At 35.0% G+C, this 18639-nt stretch overlaps 1 protein-coding gene across 1 annotated transcript in view; it reads right to left on the minus strand.

Annotated features, from left to right (window-relative positions):
- The window catches only part of LOC134145213 (connector enhancer of kinase suppressor of ras 2-like), a 206653-nt gene extending 189778 nt beyond the window's left edge, over nt 1-16875 (minus strand). The window contains 3 exon segments of the mRNA XM_062584516.1: nt 15810-15883; nt 16770-16848; nt 16851-16875. Of these exon segments, the coding sequence (XP_062440500.1) occupies nt 15810-15883; nt 16770-16848; nt 16851-16860 (163 nt within the window). The 5' untranslated portion in view covers nt 16861-16875.
- Between the last annotated feature and the right edge of the window lie 1764 nt (nt 16876-18639).

The following is an 18639-nucleotide window of genomic DNA, read 5'->3' on the forward strand; positions in this document are numbered from 1 at the left end:
GAATAATATACTTCATTTTTTTCCCTTGATTAATAGGCTATGTGTGCAGAAAAACACTTCAATCTTGAAGACATTATTTCCCCAAAGAAGCTACTGCTAGCCAGATCTTATTTCCTGAAGCAGTCTCCCTGCATTCTGGAACAGCAATTGTGATTCTAAGGTGCAAGCACCAAAAATGAAATTTTATAACTTTCATGTGGCACAGATGCTAACTGTAATAACTGCCATTTCTCTGCATTTCGCTCTGCTTCCTTGTCACTATCAAGAATTACTCCTCTTGAAACGGTTATTACCTGTAAATCAGAACTCATATCTTCATCATACTTAGTTTGAACTTCTCATATCTCTTTCTACCAACTCTGCCTGTCATTATAGGCACTTTCTTCAACAATCCAAAAATGTTTTAAAGCTCACAACAGTATTGAAATGCTACTATGTAGGAAACACCAGAGGCTAAAAGAAACCTAGTAGTCCACAAACAGCGCTGTGTATCTATGAGGTTACCTTTAGTCTTTGAAAATAAATATTGCTTTTTCCCATGATACTTTCATGTATCTGAAAAAAAAATGACCTAGTAAGCAGCAGGATGCTAATAGTAACTCTATATTTACACAGTGCCTTCCATCTCAAAAGTTTTAAACTCTGTTGTAAAAGCTGCACAATTTCATCCTTAACTGAAATGTCCACTGTGGACTTAAATGTGATTGTTGTTGAATAGGGAAGTGAACCACACAGTAAGGAGAGTGAGACCAGATGATGCAAACTATCTTTTAGCTTTAGATGGAGATTGGATGAAGGTACAAGTTTTAACATTGTTTTTAAAAGCATTTATTTTACTTTATATGATCTCAGTCTGTTGGAATCTCCATTTAGGTTATATAAGCATGTACATGAATCAGCATAAATATGCAAAAGCTACCATTGATGACTTGGTTCAGTATGGATTTACATAGAAAAAAGTATCATTTTCTGAATCATAAGTACCATATCTGTAAGCATGGACAGTGGTCAGTTTTCTGGTATCCTTATTTACTCTTATTAGATTACTGAATGCATTTCTCATCTGAAACCACATATCAGCAAACCAGTGTCAATGCATCTGCACCTAATACTTTTCACTTTCTTCAATACTTGCAGTCATGTAACTGCCTATGTATTTTATATCAGAAGTTATCCTGCATTTACCCATCGCTGCCTGTTCTGTGATGAATTTCTAGGTAGGTTTTTTCATTTCCTGTTAGTATCCTCCTTGTCCGTTTATTGATTTTTAGAGTCAAACCAACGAGGAGCTAGAAACAAATTGCATTTAGGCAAAATAGAAGATAATAAACATTTAAAATAAACACAGCTTTAATTGAACGTGTTGTTTCTTTGCTAGCTGCTACTTGGTTCTATCAGGAGAACTCTTGGTAGATGATGGTACATCTTTGATGGTATGTCTGACATCAAAGTGAGAAAAAGTGGAGAGAAAATACACCAGTGTACAAGTGGACTATGATGTAACGCATCCCTGAGATGCTTCCTAATTATATTGCTTGATCAGTTTTATCACCTTGCCCAGAACACCCAGCCTGCAATTATATCTTTCTGAATAAAGAATGCTGCAAAAATGTATTTATTTCACATGCTGTCTCTCACTTATTGGAATGGCTTTTGTGGACCCGGTCTAGCCACATGCGAGATTCACTGACATGAATTCAGTTTCAGTTTTAGGATGTTGAATTGTGGAGAATTTAGTAACAAAACGTGCTTGTCTTTTTTTGTTTTACTGGACAAGTGGTACTGACTGTCATTCAGATTGAAAGCAACATAGATGACAGTGTATCCGTAGTCTAAATAAATAGAATAGTTTTTTCAGATACACATACATAACTTCCAGTAACTTTGAGGCATCAGATGAATTTATCTCAGAGCACCATTGGCCATCTAGACCTGTAAATCAATTTTACTGAATAATCTTGCCCCCCGAAAGAGGTAGGATTACCTTCAGACTGAAATAATATGGAGTAAATTTACCTTCAATCTCCTCTGTACTTTTTTATATAATTTAGAAACCTCGTTTATTTTTCATTCTCCAAGATTCTGTTTCAAAATATACTTTTTTAGAGTAAGAAGTTGGCTAATATTTTAGCACATCCACTAAATTGTTGTTTCTGTCCAAAAAATCATCTTAATTCTTTTTCTGCACCAGAACTCAAAATGCAAATTCTGTTACCATTTAAGCAATGCTTAGTCATGGTACTTCAATACTATGTTTTGGGGATTATAGCTGTGGAGTAGAAAAAGCCATTGGTTCCATTACAATTAGTGATGATCTGATGTCTATATTGTAATTCATTCTGGTATTTTTTAACTGCTAGAAAACTGCAATAATTATGTCATTATTTTATGGAATTGTATGCATTTTGTGTATAATTATGCAGTACTTATTTTTAAGTTAATTATTTTCATTAATCTTTGTTAACAGCATTAAGACTGTAGTCTAAGGTGTGGTGGGGCTTGCACAAGGAAGGTTAACTCAGACTTGCATGAATCGCAACTAAGCTCAAATATAGAGGCAGTTTACTTCATTCTCCTCTTTCACCATTACTGTTTGCTTCATTATGAGAACAAATACAGGCTGTTACCAGGAAGGCATTACATGGCTTAACAGTGTGCTTTAAAGTTTAATTTTGCTAGTGACATCGTCTTTTTATGCAACAGCTGACCAGTTTGCAATCAAAATTTGAAATATTGTCCACAATTTTCCCCTAAAAGATGGTATATTAATGAGATTTGAAAGAATAAATTTTATGAGAATCCCAGGAATTCAAATCCTGTATGACATTAATTAGATGGCAAAAAACCAAAAACACTGGGGTGAATATTTTATATGCCTAGCAAATCACAAGCAGGCCAGTCTGACATTATAGAGAAGAACTATACAGCTTTGGTTCACATGGTGTTTCTGCCTGAACACATGGCATGGGAACTGGAGACCTGTCAAAGGCATATATAAGATACTTAAATACTTTTGAAAACCAATGCCTTTCAAAAATGCTACATGTTATCTGGAATTAATTTATAACAAATGCCAGGATTCATAATCTAGCAACATCCTTTTATTGTCAAATTTATTCCTAAAAGAAAATGGAAATTCACAGAATATTTTAAGAATAAAGCATCCTATTGTGCCACTAAAGAACGTCATTTAGGAGGCCTTATAAAAAATTGATCTACAAAACTACCTTCAGATTCTTAAAATTAAAGGAACTTAACAGTGGAGAGTACTTGCAAAAAACAGCTCACAATAAACAAGGGTTAGGAAAGCTTTTTTCATGTTCTAAGTGATATTGATGGCTTTGAGAATGATTTAAAGACTGAATTGAAATACTTTTATTGAGTGATTATTTTAGCAATTTGGTTGCTAGTTAAAGTATTTCCTACTTGCTGATAGGCAAATAATGATTTTCTGATGTTTCTACAAAAGCTTTTCATAATTTGTCCTGGAAATCATCAACGAAGCAATAAATGGAAACAGCTAATTAGATCGCCCAGTCCATCATTCTTTCAGCGCATGACAGTTTCCTTCACCACATTTAGTAGTATTTTTAAGTCCACTTTTGAAAGTGTGAAGAAGTAGATTTCCCCCATTTTTCTCAGAAAACTGTTCAGTAAACTGATCTCAGTATGAGGTTGATCTTCCTACAATAACAATTTTTCCTACAGTTACTGTTAATCACAAATCAATGAATCCTTTTTATCTTTCTGCATTTGCTCAGTTTAATATTTATGGAGTACTGCTGGCTGGCTCTTTAATTCCTAAAAAGTATATAGAATCTAGTTTTAGTATCTAGCATCTAGCATTTGAACATTTCTGATTTTTTTCACTAACCTCCCAGTGTTTTCTCAAAGTCTTCCAATATTTGTCTAGCTAGGTATAACTTAATCCCTGCCTTCTAATTTAATACCATGTTCAGATTTCTAGGTTAGCAGATACTTTCAAAGAGATTCTGATTTCAAACTTACATTTGATTTGCTACTAGGCCCTGAATTTCCTTTCTGTTTATTTGCCTTTTTATTGCCCATGTAAAAAAATTCCTTGTATCTCTATTTATGGTTCTAATTTCTCCCGTGTATTAGTTAGATAAATTATTTGTTTTATTTTTGATGCATTATTCACTAGCTCATTCTCCAAAATTTACTTTCAGGGAATAGTATCTCTGAACTATTACGGTAAGTGGATTCATTTCTTTTTAGGTAAATTCAAGTAGTTAATATTCTGAACTTCTCTATTAGTTCTAAACTTCTCTTACATCACTCTATTAGTTTTCCCCAACTAGAGAATATGTAGTTCAAAGTGTTTTTTCTCTGCTTGATACGTCTTTTTTCTCTCTAAGTGATGGAGTAGTTTTAAGCATAACTAATCAAATTTCTCAGTGTGGCTTCACAATAGACAATTAAAATCTCTCTTCAGCGTTTTCTGATTTTGGACATCTTCTGCATAAGCTCCTTGTTCATATTTCTTTCCAATTTTTTTAGGAATGTGCCCACTGCAGCAAATTCTTGTCTGCTACAAGACATGTTCTAAGCCATTGTAAAGAATTTCATAGGTGGATACCACTGTCGAGCTGCCTCTCCCACGTCTTCAAGAGAAGCAAAATTTCATCATCTGAAAGAACTTAAAACCATCCTTAATACTCACAGTGGATTTTAATACAGAGTTAGTGAAACATCAATATACACCTTTTTTCCAACAGCATCTTGAAGGTACCAGAGCTTTGCGCTGGGGCCCTTTAGGCAGGTAGTTTTCAGCCTCTAATTAATTGGAGTCTGTAGAAACAGCAGCCCTTTGCTTATAAAAGAACACTTTAATGTAATTGCAGACACTTGCAGCATACAGAAACATAACTGATTTGCCAAGTCTGAGGTCAAAACTTGATGATATTGTCACCTGTTTTTTGTTACCTGCTAATGCTTAGAATGGACATGTCTTTCTTACTTTGAAAACAAAGTATAGCAACAGTGGAAATATCTGCATTTAAAAGGCAGACAGCAGCTGAGCTTTATATTATTTAGTGTACCAAGTGAATTCTTTAGTGCAGTGAATATGTACTCAAAGAACTGTAAAAAATCTCATGACCAGTGATTGGAGAATACTGGAGAATACATTTTGTTTCTGCCACTCTTCTCCCATTGCATTTCCTTCCTTCCTTTCTTCTGGATTTTCAGTGCAGCTCATTTCCAAGTCACTACAGCCCTCTACTCCCTAAGATATATAAGGCCAGAGCTAGAAATTGTTAATGTTAAATGGAAGAATTACTTTACTAACTGATGCTTACTCTCCATCTGATTATGAAAAAGGCAGGAAATATACTTTTAGATAATAAATGAATAAACAAGAGGATAGGGAAGAAAAGAGAACAGAAGAAGCTGGTGAAGTGAGAGCTGTAACATGTTCTTCATTCAAGTGATAATTGCTATCTGAGTTGTCAGGCTGGTGACATTACTGTCCATCTTAACTCAAGCAGAGGCAGTTTTCCGTATAAACTAAAAAGCAGTTGTGTCAAATTAATCCCTTGTATACTTATAGTAGTTTCATTACAGTTACAGTAGACACAATTCCTCTCATTTTGAAAATAGAAAAAAGGGAAACAAAACAACCTGAACTTAATTTAAACTCGTAGTTTTTCAAAGATGAAGAAATTCCCTGTTGTGGTTAATATCTCTTCTTTTTCCCTGTTAGCGGAAGCAGTTCTAATAGACATACTGATTCTTGTTTGTTGTCAATATAGGGACTGAATTGGTCATAAACTATTCCTTGGTATTGTAGTTAATGGCTATAAAGCAAACTATAAAACTTCTTAACTGGTCTCTTGGTAATTAGTGGTACTTTTTCATAGATGTTCAATATTGCTTATTTTTTCTCAGAATATTAAATATTAAGTCTCTTCTTCCTCAAAAGAAGTTTGCACATTTCATCACAAATGTGTATTTTTTAAAAGGCATTTATAACTAATTTGTATATATCTAAAAGGTCATAGCATTTCTGAGGAGAATGGCTTTAAGGATGACCTATATGGAAACACGCAAAAACATACAAAAATAAGATGGAAGCAACTTGACCTTTTCCTGCTGTTTTTAGTAAAGGTGATTAAGTCATACTCAAAAGATGTCAAAAGGTTATTACAATCTAGTCAGTGCTAAACAACAACCTGAATGACTTACAGATCAGTCTTTTTGTTCCTTAATAATCCAAATTATAAAATAGTAATCAGTGGATCTCTCTTGAAGGAAGAATGGCAATTGATGGAGTTGTTCTAACATCTTTAAGACAGGGAATAGAGAGTTCATTTTATATTGTAACTATATAAAGGCATGCCTGGAAGAAGGAAAAGTCACATATGGAAAACTGGATTACTCTAATAAAGAAAAAACTAAACTTTGGATGATATTTAGAATGAAAAAGGTGGGCATGTTTGTAGGGAAGAGAGCTGAGTGTATTTTGTAAAATTATTTTCTGTTACAGTTTTATTTTAAATAAATCAATCACATTATAAATAAAATGCACCACAGTCCTTTTATAATTCATTTTTACTGGAAAACAGTTGGTGGAGAATTTGAGTAGGGAAAAACAAATGTTGCATTGGCCTTGAGCTTTTCTAAATGCATCACTGTAGAAGGTCAACAAGGATACTTGTTGGGACCCGTTTGAGTATTGGTTAATCAAGAATAATTTCATTTTGATTCATCACTAGAGCTCTTCACAAATAGAGCCTTACAATTTGTTCCTCTCTGCCTCCTATAATGATAACTCACTATGACCCATTTTTCATCTCCTGTTAATCTCCTTGTTATCAAGAGACAGGAGAAAGTTTCAAGCTTACTGAAAAAATAAACCACTAAAGTGATACTTAGAAGTTATATTCAAAGTTATGCTGGGAGGAGACGATGAATGTGTATTATTGCTCAGCAATATTCCATGCCACTGTAGTTTATTGAAGTAGAGTTCTTCATTTAGAGTCATCAGTGTCACTGATTTCACCAGTAGAACTGTAACCTCCATTTCTGTCAGCACTGCAGAACATTTGTTCTCAGAAAGAATGGAATTAAAAGTTATACTGTTTAAACTACTTATCTTCTTTGCTTTTTTGCTTTTAAACCCATTGCTGATGTTAAAATTTATGTGCAATATACCTCAGGACAAATCATAACATTCTTTTTGCTTTCCTGGCATATGCAAGTGTTGAAATATTTATTATGCCTCGTGATTTTTTTTCTTTACTGCAAATAGATTGATTAAACCCGTCAGAAACAGATGTATGGAAATTTCACTAGGTAGGAATGTTTCTTTACTCAAATACATGAAGCTTTCATCTAATCTATAACCTGTATTTAGGAGAGTATCTTGAGGACACTCCTAGAAAGCATACAGCTGCCATCTCGTGCGTTTTGAGATGCTGGAGTGGGAACACAATCTAGACAGTGTTTTTCTGGCAGACACACAGATATAAATGCAACTCACAATGTATTTTTTTCAAAGTATAATGTTTTGAAAACTGCTTTCCAACTTAGGTAACCTGGTATATTGTAGCACTGTGATACATTATTGTTCTGCTTTTTTTTTTCCTAAAAATTAGACACTGCATATGCTTGTAAAAATAATTCTGAGGTGCTATTCATAGTATTCTCAACATTATGGTACATGTGTTGGTGTCATTCTTGCCAAAACATTCTCCTACTCAGCTGCAATGAAAAATTTAGAATCTGGAATTAGGAGGGGAAAAGGGTGTTGCCAGGATTATGCTTAGGAAGACACAATAAATGTATTTTGTTGTTCAGCAACATCCAGTATCTTTGTAATTTCTTGAAGTATAAAGCCTTATTCAATGTGATTGGAAAGTGTCAACCACAGGATCCAGTTTATTGCAAAATTTGCTTCTCAATGTAAAACATTGAAATAATGGCGATATGGGGAAGGGTGATCTCTTCTGAATTTGCAATGCCACTGTGTTCTCTGTAGTAGTCAGAATTCGAAGAGAGGTGTGGATTTTGCATAATGTGATTTAATAAAACATAAGATTACAGTATAGAGCAATGCATGACAATGCGTGTCTGCCTGCCTATATTAAGGTTCAAGATAATAAAACAAATTTCTTTATTAGTTATGTTTGATAAATGTCACTTGAGAGACATTCATGCAGCTCAGGCTTTTCTCTGAAGGCAGAATTATATTTATTTCAAACAGTCTGAATGTATATGTTTTAAAATGAGGAAGTTTTAGAATATATCAGCGACTCTCCAGATACTAAATATAGACCATTCAAATTGCTAGTGTTGCTGAAATGTTTTATGGAGCTAGTGAAAATCTGCAGTCTGTTCTTGGAAAATATATAAACTGGTTTCTAACTGGTCCTCCCAACAGTACTTGTAAAAATGAGGAATAGTGATAGGGATGCAGGAATACGTCGGTTGAGTAATTTATATAGAATACGCAGTAGGAGTTCAGCCATGGTTGCCTTCTTACAGTACCCTACTCAGCCATGAATGATCAGCTTGTCATGACACGAAATATGGCTGCATGGTTATTGGAAAGGCAGAAAATGGAGAAGGGGACTCAGAAAAGCTGCTGTCCCACTATCTGTACTCGCCGCCAAAGGTACACAGATTAAATTCCAAGGGATGATGTTTGAAGCTTTGAAGTACCTAGCTTAGCTTAGCTTACCATGCCAGTTTCCTGAGCTGTGTATGATATCTTAACCTCTTAGGCTGAAAGGAATGAACTTTTGGTCCCAGGAATGGGTGTCTTTTTCTGCTTCTGACACTGAAATGCTGATGAGTCCCGTCTTCTGCTCTAAGCAGGCCATATCTTTAGTTTCTTATAAAATAAGACATCAACACTTCTCAGTTTTAGATATTTGGCACAGAGTGTTGATTTTGCTTCTCTGACTTGGTTTTGCTAGGTTTTAACTAGAATTAAATATTTTTTCTGCTATGTATACACATCATACATATACATCTTACTAGTTGTCGTTCGGAATCAATTTGGACTGCATCTGTTTTCAGTTTTTATGTATACAGCAGGTGATAACAAAACTATGACATGCTTGCCAGATATTTTGGCAGCAACTTTTAGAAATGCTAATGATTAACAATATGCAAAAATTTTAGAAAAAATGAGAATTAAAGATAATTTAAAGAAAATTAAGAGAATTAAGATAAATTAAAAGAAAGTATTTAAAGAGAAAATAAAAAGTAAGAAAAAGGAGGTTAAAGAAAGCACTAATATATTCTTGTATCATATTTGTTCATCATGAAAGAGCAACTCAGTTCTGCAAGACTTCCTTTCTAAGAAACAGTGAGCTGAGATCATGAACTTTGAGATTACAGCATGTATGATTTGTTTTGTATTTTGCCTGCCCCCAATCCAATCTTCTCAAATACATTAATTCTTAGAATATCTGAAATGCAGATTCTTCACAGGCATTTACCTATCTCTGCACTAGGATATTCTCACACAGGTATTCTGGAAAGATTAAATCACAGAATATCCAGAAGGAAGTTAAAACTATAATCTATTCTAGACTATTTCATATGTATCAGAGATGAGCGTCATACATATGGAAGAAACCACTGTAAGATCTTGTTTGAAATTGAAGAAGCCTTGAGAAGAGATTAGACTGTTCTGCTACAACAGGCTGGATATATAAACAGTTCCAGAGAGATGTCTCTCTAATCTCTTCTTAGATATGTTCAGCAGTGGAAATGCCCAAACCTGCCTGGGCAGCATAATACAACATCTAATTGTACCTACTAACAGAAAGCTGTTTCTTGAAATCTGGTCTCAAATATCCCATACTGCAAAATAATCAACTTAGAGGTGTACTCAGCTGGCCCTTTTTAACAAAATATTTTAGCACAGAAAGGTCTTTTCTTGTACTTGTAGACTTTTTAGCTGTGATCATGGATTTGAGTCCTTGTTATAAACTCCAAATCTCAGCTCAGTTTCTTTGAAGCTCATTTTCTGCTTCTATTCTACTCAATTTTTCTTAGGTAATTGACTCAGGTAAATAACAAAAACTAAATATATAGCAGGATAAAATAGATATTACAGATACCATTAGGATCTAATGGACTTTTTGATCGCATGTTATCATGATTCTTTGGCAGTACACACAATCCAAAGCTGGGAACCCGAGTTCATTCTCACGCTTGCTGAGCATGTAAATTCATATATGCTCATATTTCCACACTTCATGTTTTGTAAGTAAATTATTAAAAAAGAAGTAATTATGATTAAATTCTGATATTTCAGAAACATAATTGTTCTTAGAGGCCCAAGATTTTAGCTACAAAGATGAGCAAGGTAAGTTTGAGTGGAGGGGAAATAATTAGTGCCTTTGGCAGGAGGCTGCTGTAAACTGGAGATACATAGGTCCCCACTGCTGACATTGGCCATGCCAAAAGTGCAGGAAATTCAAGTCACGGCTGCTTCCTTTGCTTAAGGAGGGGTTGAAATCTGTAGTACAATAATTGTTGCTGGAAGGAGGGCAGCAGCGGGAGTGGCAGGCTTGACTCTGTAGTGCTCTTCCTCCAACAACCCAGCCTGACTCTTCCCATTTCTGTAACAGGCAGCCTGAGCTACTCCCTCATTTCTACAGGAAAATTTGGGGGTTGTTGACTTATTGTTGGGTATCCTTGATCTCAATTTGTGAGTCTGGTATTTACAAGCAGTATCTTTTCCTGTATTTTAAATTTTAATATTTTTAAGATACCATAATTTTGATTGGCTAAAAACCAACATGCAACAGAGTAGCTGTTGCCAAAATGTATTACTAAAAATGTATTATTCTTTGAAACTTTTAAGAAGAGAGAGGAATTGCAGACAATTCTGATTCAATTTCTTTCCAGCAAGGACTGGAAGTCTGATACTAGTAGAATACAGTAATCCAAGGGCCGTTTGGGAGCCACATCAGTAAATGGTTTGTTTGTTTTGATTTTGAAATTGGAATGAAAATGATGAACCTGTTGGTTTAGAACCGCTTGAAAATTCAATGCTAATTCTAAGGACTCTATTTGTGGCTCTCAGTTCTTTTCTAAACCTATTTGTCTATAGAAAGAACTGAAAGGATGCTATAAAACCTACATTTTTCTAAATAAATGCGACCTGGGTTATCTACTTAAGTTTCAAATTGCATCTTGTGAAGTAGAATTCTTGCATTATGGCATTCTAAGGTCAGGAAAGGGGATCAAGGAAGCTAAGTATCATCCAGCTCAGTAGCTATAAGGCTGCTTTTGCAGTAGATCATCATATTTAGCTGTGCCTCCAGTATACTCTTAAGATTTTATATATGACATTCTGTAAATAGAGGAGACTCCCTGTTTATGACATATTGCTACAGAACAGGTAGTGATTTAATGAAAAGCAAAAAAAGACTGAAAAGGGGTTTGCCGAAGCCCTGTGTGATGTGAATGCTAACAAGTCCATTCACGTCATCAGCTTCCCTGCTCTCAGCTCCCCCCTCCTTCCCTTCCTTTCTCTTTTATGAGCCAGCTTGAAATCAGGGAATTACATGCTAAGGAAAACCCTTCAGCCAAACATATAATTATTCTGCACAGGATCAGTGCAGCACAGTTAATCAGTTTACCAACTGAATTAATTTTTATTTTTTCATGTCTGCATCTCCTGTTGAGAGTGGAGAAATTCTGGATTTAAAGGGGAAAAAATGGGTTGCAATTCTGAAATGACTATCTAAAGCTGAGCATTCATTATGAGAGAAACCTCTATTGCAGGTTGTTTTGGCAGACAAACCTTAATATCAGTCAACAAGACTTTGAGTAACTGACTCCATGTGGAGTTATTACTTACAAGTACTTAAGAAATAACTGGTTTCCTATTTTAATTTTCAACTGTTCAATAACATTCCATTCTCTCAAAGTCACAGCTGTATTTCATTGTGTTGTATTTCATTTCATTCCATGGATTGTTTTGAAAGGTTAGTATTTATTTGTACAAAAGTGTCACTTAAATGTAAATGAGATCACATTTTAAATGACCCACTACTTATAAACTTCTTCACTTAGGAAGTACAAAATCTTTGATCTTATTATGTTGAAAGTACATAGAAAACATTTTAGATTTTACTCAAAATGAAAACACATGCTATCATGCATTTTCTATTTGTAATTGCAAAGCACTCAGGAATAAGACAGCATACCTCCTCTCTGCCCCTCCAATCCCCCAAAATTCTGTACAAGATTGCCTTCCCTGATGCATGCATGCATATAAAAATAGATGGCCTTTGGTTTAGCAGTGCTCTTTCCGATAATGTGTTTGCAGCTGCCAAGTGTTATTGAGTTTAACATAAAGTACAGGGGTTCATAGGCTAAAAAGCATCCAAAGTCCCCCAGTAGATGTATTACAGATGCAAGTACTGAAGAGTATTTTGTCATGTACTCAGTTTAACATGCTAAACTTAATCAGAGGAAAAACGGAACATTTTGAAAACAGTCATGATTATTAATATGCTTGCAAGCTTTAGGGATAATATTTGTTTTCCAACAGTGCAAAAATGTAATTTGAGCAAAGCAATGTAAAGCCCTTCCTCTTAAACTAACTTTTTGAGTCTATAGTATATATCACCAGGAAAACATTTAAATTAAGTAAGAAATGGATACATACCAGGCGCATTTTCTGAAGGGAAAAACATTTGTAATTGTAACAATTTGTACATTTGTACATTGTACAAACATTTGTACATTGTAACAATGTAAAATTTTGAAAAATTTGAAAAAAAAGAATAGCGTCTGAAAACTGTTGTTAAAAATATATTCACAAATCACATTGTCTACTCCTTTGAAAGCTGTCTTTTTAAACTACAGCAGCTTCTCTGTATTTACAAAATATTTCTACATACTCTTAAGACAATTTCTTTAATTAAATGTAGTCTTAATTTCTAGATCTCTAGATCTCTGTAGGCCTCATGAATCAATTTCTAAAGACTTGCGTGGCCTATTCTGGTTGACCACAATGTGCAATCCAGTTTCCAAGTTGAATTCCAGTTGAATGCGTTCCCAAGAAGGAACCGTGGGTAAATACAAGATGCCAACTTGTCATAATAATATTTCTTAGAGCCTAGTAATTTTTACTTTTTTGGCAAGTAACATTTCCTTAAGGAAAAGAACAGAAGCATGTCTCCTCTTGGTTGGAGGTTAGGCTGCAGCTGCTTCTGATAATAGCACACTGTCATCAGGATGAATTCTGGGTAGCTGGGTCTCAAACTGTTAACATCATTTTTGTGGCTTTCTCCCACATTCTCTTAAATTATTTGATGTTGCAGGATTTTCGTACTAGTTAGTTTCAAAACATTCTTTACTGACAGTTTTTAAAAGTATGTAGCAGTAGCTAAATCAATTGTTATGATAAATCTCGCTGTCATTTTACTGCAAAATGTGTTATAATTTATAACTTTTAAAAATAAAACTAATGGACAACATTTTTAAGGAAAAATAAGGTATATTATACTTGTAATATTTGATACATTGTTCTTTAACATGTTTCTTTTGGTAACAAAATAATATTCCACCTTTATAACATGGTAATTTTAATGAAGTGTCTTTACAATGATTTTTCTGTTGAAGAAGTATACCTTTCAGTATAAAGGACTTATATTTATAAGCTGCATTATCACTTGAATATGATTAGTTGTGCAGAACTTCAACCTCACTAATGCATTAACAGCTATTTAGCAGAATTACAATAGCTAATGGAGCTGATATACAGAAAATAAGAAAATTACAGGTAGACAGTGGCCATGATTTAACAATTGTTATAAAGATAGAGATTTCCAAGTAGTTTTAGAGTAATTTTGGCATGCTTCCATTTGTGTTTCTTAGGCTTGTTAGGTTTTCTTTGGCTATAATTGAAGTATGCAAAGTAAACACTCTGATACAAACATAGGCTTGTGATATTAGTATATTAAAAATAGGTGTATGTGCAGTTTTACTGTCAGTGGATCTGTAGCACTCATGTTACTGAGGAAAACATCTGTCTCATGAATACTTCAATGTTCTTTGCAATATACTTAACTTACTTAAGCCCAGAGGCACAAAACTGACAATACTGGCTACCCCAGGTTTTTTTATGGATGCAGTATGCAATCTCTGTATAGAAATGTTACATACAGTTAGGCAACTCAGTACTGAGGGATGTAGTACATGCTTGAATTCCACATTTAAAATACAGTTTGTTTTTATGATCTTCTTGCTTTCTGTAGTATGTACACTTGTTATGGACTAATATTACCAATGATGTAATTAGTTTAGTCATAAGAGTAAAAGACAGTAGCAAGGAGTCTTTTTAAATGTAGCAACAAGTATTATATACACTTTGACGTTTAATTTACATTGTAATTCAACTTAGTTAAAATACCATAACAGTCTACTTTAAAAATCTTTGCGTATTGACAGTACAGGTGTAGATCAGAAAACTCTCTTCTGCACACACACTAAGTGCTAATTTCAAGTAATGCTATTGGAATATGGGTATCCGTCGTATATCTGATGGTTACAGGAGTCATCCTGAGGACCCGCATAAGACCTCTCAACTAACCTAAGTGGACACCTAAGAAACAAACTACATACAGTCCCTTAGATGCCATTTGCTTTATAATACTTTATGCTTGTAAAAGAATAGTTTGCTTGTAATGTTTCTGATGAGCACCTAAACAGCCCAGTTTCAGTTAAGTATGGAGACGTAGCTCAGCAGAATGAAATCAAAGCCATTCTCTAACTAATGATAACATACTGAAATCTTTAAGGCTATTATAAGGGGCATCCAGTTCATCCCTCTAATAAGTTCAATAATCTCATTACAGATATTTTATCCGTGAAAAACATACAAACAAAATTTACAACTTTTTCCTTATATAATGGAGATTATTTATAGCAGAAGTTATTTGTCCCTGTGACAGACAGCTCATCAGAAATGGTGTATAACAACAGTAATGCATTCTACTTTGTAAACACATTTTTCCCCACAGATAAGAAATTTAAACATTTATCCCCATGAGCAATTCTTCACTCTTCTGTCCAAACCAACCTGTTTGTAGCTCAGCCAAGCAATATAAAGCAAAACATCTCACAGCTTATGGCTGTGTTTTTGAAGCTGCTAATGTGCAAGGAGATCACCGTTCCTGTCAAGTTACTGGGAAGAGTTTCCCCCGTGTAGCTGCACTCAGCCCTGCTCCTTTCCCCTTGCACGCCCCATATATGGCATAGACTGCACTGTCCACGGTACCAGTGACTGTCGGGGATGTTTGTACGTTAGACAAAACAGCGGTGCGAGCAAGAGGAGCTGGGAAGCCTGAACAAATCAGGACATGTCACTAAAGGATCAAAATTCCACAGTCCAGTCACTAGCATCTTGTGCTCTTTATATTACCCTAAACTGTGCACAAGTGCTGCACAGCCACTGCATCAGATCACCTGATATGAGCAAAACAGAGCTAATCAGGGCAAATTTAAAGCAACCAAACATAACAGCGTTACCCTGTGCAATGCATAATGGAGTCATAAGACACAAACACTTTAGGTCTGCATTTACCCACAAATGCATTAGATCACGACTCAGTTCTCAGCCAAATTCCAACAGCATGCTGTACAGCTTAAACAGCCTCTCTCTTCAGTCGTATCTTTAAGAACTCCTGTGCAAAGCAGCGTATGGATTTTAAAAACTGAATTAACTCTTCCCAAAACAATGAATACAGTAGCCGAAATGTAAATTGCATGGATCCAAAGTACAGACAATGCATGGTAATAAATGATCATACCTTTCATCCAATCCACTACTTGCTTGGGCGTCCACTTGCTAATAGGTTCCATAACGAGAGCCATCATCAGATCACTTTATCATTCACACCAAAATCAGAAAAAGGAGAGGAAAAATGTATCAGAGCATGGCTGGGATAAGAAAGCAGTAGGATTTTACAGTGCAGTCCAAAGACAAGATGATGCTTTCTCCCTCCAGGTTTCTCCTGCACTGATTCAGTAATGTATAAAATTACACTGCTTGATCAGCTCTGGCACCTCCCCCACTGCACACAGCCTGCAACACGCTGGAGCACACTGAACCAGGAAATGGTGCAGTATGTATATACTTACTTACCAAAAGCCTGTACCCAGTGATCTACTTATTAGACTGGCACAAATATGAAATTATATTACACAGAGAGTAATTCAAGCTCCAGCTATTCTAGACACTGAGTTTTAAAGAGCTTTATTCCAGCAAGCTCTGGGATCTTCATCAGGCAAAATATCACTACTGTAACTTGATAGCAGATTGTCTTGGCTTCATTGTGAATATGCTGACTGTCACTCAATTTCAAGAGAAGATAGAAATATCAGAATATCACTTGGCATCTGGCAAAATGCTGAGCAGCTCCATCTTTACAACACAAAATGTTGCTGGAGTCTTGTACTATATAATCATGTAATTCAGAATGTCAAGCACAGTATAGAAAGTGTTACCAAGATAAAACTCGCAGAAGAAAACTCTTTTCTGGGCACGTTCAGCACCAACATATTTTCCCCCTATGAGCTTCTCATTTTTATAGTGGAAGAATGACAGCGTAGAAGGTTGGAATCAATTTTTTTCTACTACAGTATTTTAATATAGACAGACAAGTATAGCAAGTATTTTGATTCAAAGCAATGGGACCATTAGTCAGCCCCTCCATTTTGTTAGGGAGACAAAAAATGTTTCAAATGTTCCTAATACTGAAGTTTATTACCTTTTCAAAAGATGAAGGTGATGCACTTTAATGAGATCTGACAAAGAGTGCTTTTCGGACCCTTTTGTGATTCTTTGCACTTGTGCAGCATGTGTTCTGCATCATGTGGTTGAACAGGTGAGTGCTTTCTGTTTGATCCATTGTCTGAGATATGCAGCCCCACTATTTTATCATTGAGGAGATAACTCACATTCCAGAAAAAAAGGAATGAGAGTAAAGCAGTTCCACTTCTCCTTTAAGTAATATTTCATCTGTGCCTTTTCATCTGCTTCAAGTTCAACCAGCACATTAGAATAATAAAATGGTATTGTTACCATGTCTCCTTTACTCCGTTAGAGCTGTGTAAATTTACCCAGACTGAAATCTGTCCCCTCTTTCTCATGTGAGGGAACATAAAATAGGCATAGGATATTTATGCTATGCTATATCAGAAATCTTCTTTAAGTCTATGTAGATACAGATGTGGACAAACTGATTTTTCCACAAAATGTCTCCAAAGACATGTACCATTCTCAGTTCAGTGATGCTCTCTCTCCTATTCTATTTTTCTTTTGGTTTGGAAAGTAGTGTTATTAGTATTCTATGATATGTTTTGAGTGCCCAGAGCCCAGATCCCCCTTTCAAAAGAATTCACATCAATTCTCAACTGAAAAGGGATGTTTCCAGCTGAACAGCATGTCAGCTTCCTCTATGAGTTTTGGAAGACCACTTGCAGTAGCCTTAGTTTTGTCTAGACATTTACAATGGACATACTAATGACAAAGGTTTCAAATACACAATACTTTTTTTTTAGGTAGTAGGGGATTAGAAGTATTTCTATGAGCTGTTGAAAACTATGCAAAGTGTTTGTCTATATTTATTTAAATTATTTTTACTAAATGATCACCTCTCTTGAATTCTTTTAAGTTTAATACAAGTGTGGAAGAACTTGAAAAGAACACTACGTTGTGTACGGGTTGGGTCTCAGGACACAATTACAGGAAATAATCTTAATTCATGATAGCTTGGACTATTTCCCTAATTCCTGTAATTTGACAGACACTTTGTCAATGTCCTTTTATCTCACATTTCCTACACATGCTTGACTGAGCAGACATTTTTTGTATGTTTTGACATTTTTTGGAAAGAGGATAGAACCTGAATTCAAAACCCATCAATGTCAGTGGGCATACTTCCTTTCATTTTAATTGTCCTTGGATGACAGAAGAGGTGCAAAACTATTACTTCAGAATCAAAATTTCCATTTTCAGAATGAGGACTATTTAAAACTTTTTCATGTCCTGTAACTGAGTCTCCTTACCTGGGATGGTTTGCATTTTCATTCACTCATACGGTTATGCACTGCTGCGGTGCTAGTTCAGACAGTACTGCTAGTACAGTTTGTTTGAAAGATCTTGTTTTTATAGTCAGGATAGTCTCCTGCCTTTTCTTTGTTTACATTACTCATAGTTTCTCTGTATTTGGGGTTTCTGCAACCTTTTGGACAACTGTCTACTTTTTGTACTGCTTCTTGGAATGGAGTATTTAAAGTTGTTTAAAATGGTAACATTGTTGCACTCCATTTTAATAGATGGTTTATTAATATATTCAACTACATTATCTGTTGCATAGATCGGTGAGCATAGCTGCATTTTGTCAGTAGTCATTATAAACCTAGACAAATGCTTGTTCAACTTATGTCACAGATATGTTCATCCTGACAGTCCTGTGAAAGATTGCATCTGAGTATTTTCTCGGCTTCTTACTTTATTTTTTCAATAAAGTTTTACTTCTTATACCTTGTCATGTGAGAATATCACAGAAACATGAAAAGACTTTGTCTGGATCAGAAAAGGAACATGTTTCTGACCACAGTTTCCAGTAGTGGATG

Source organism: Rhea pennata, chromosome 11 (genome assembly GCF_028389875.1).
Source record: "Rhea pennata isolate bPtePen1 chromosome 11, bPtePen1.pri, whole genome shotgun sequence".
In the NCBI taxonomy this organism is placed as follows: Eukaryota; Metazoa; Chordata; class Aves; order Rheiformes; family Rheidae; genus Rhea; species Rhea pennata.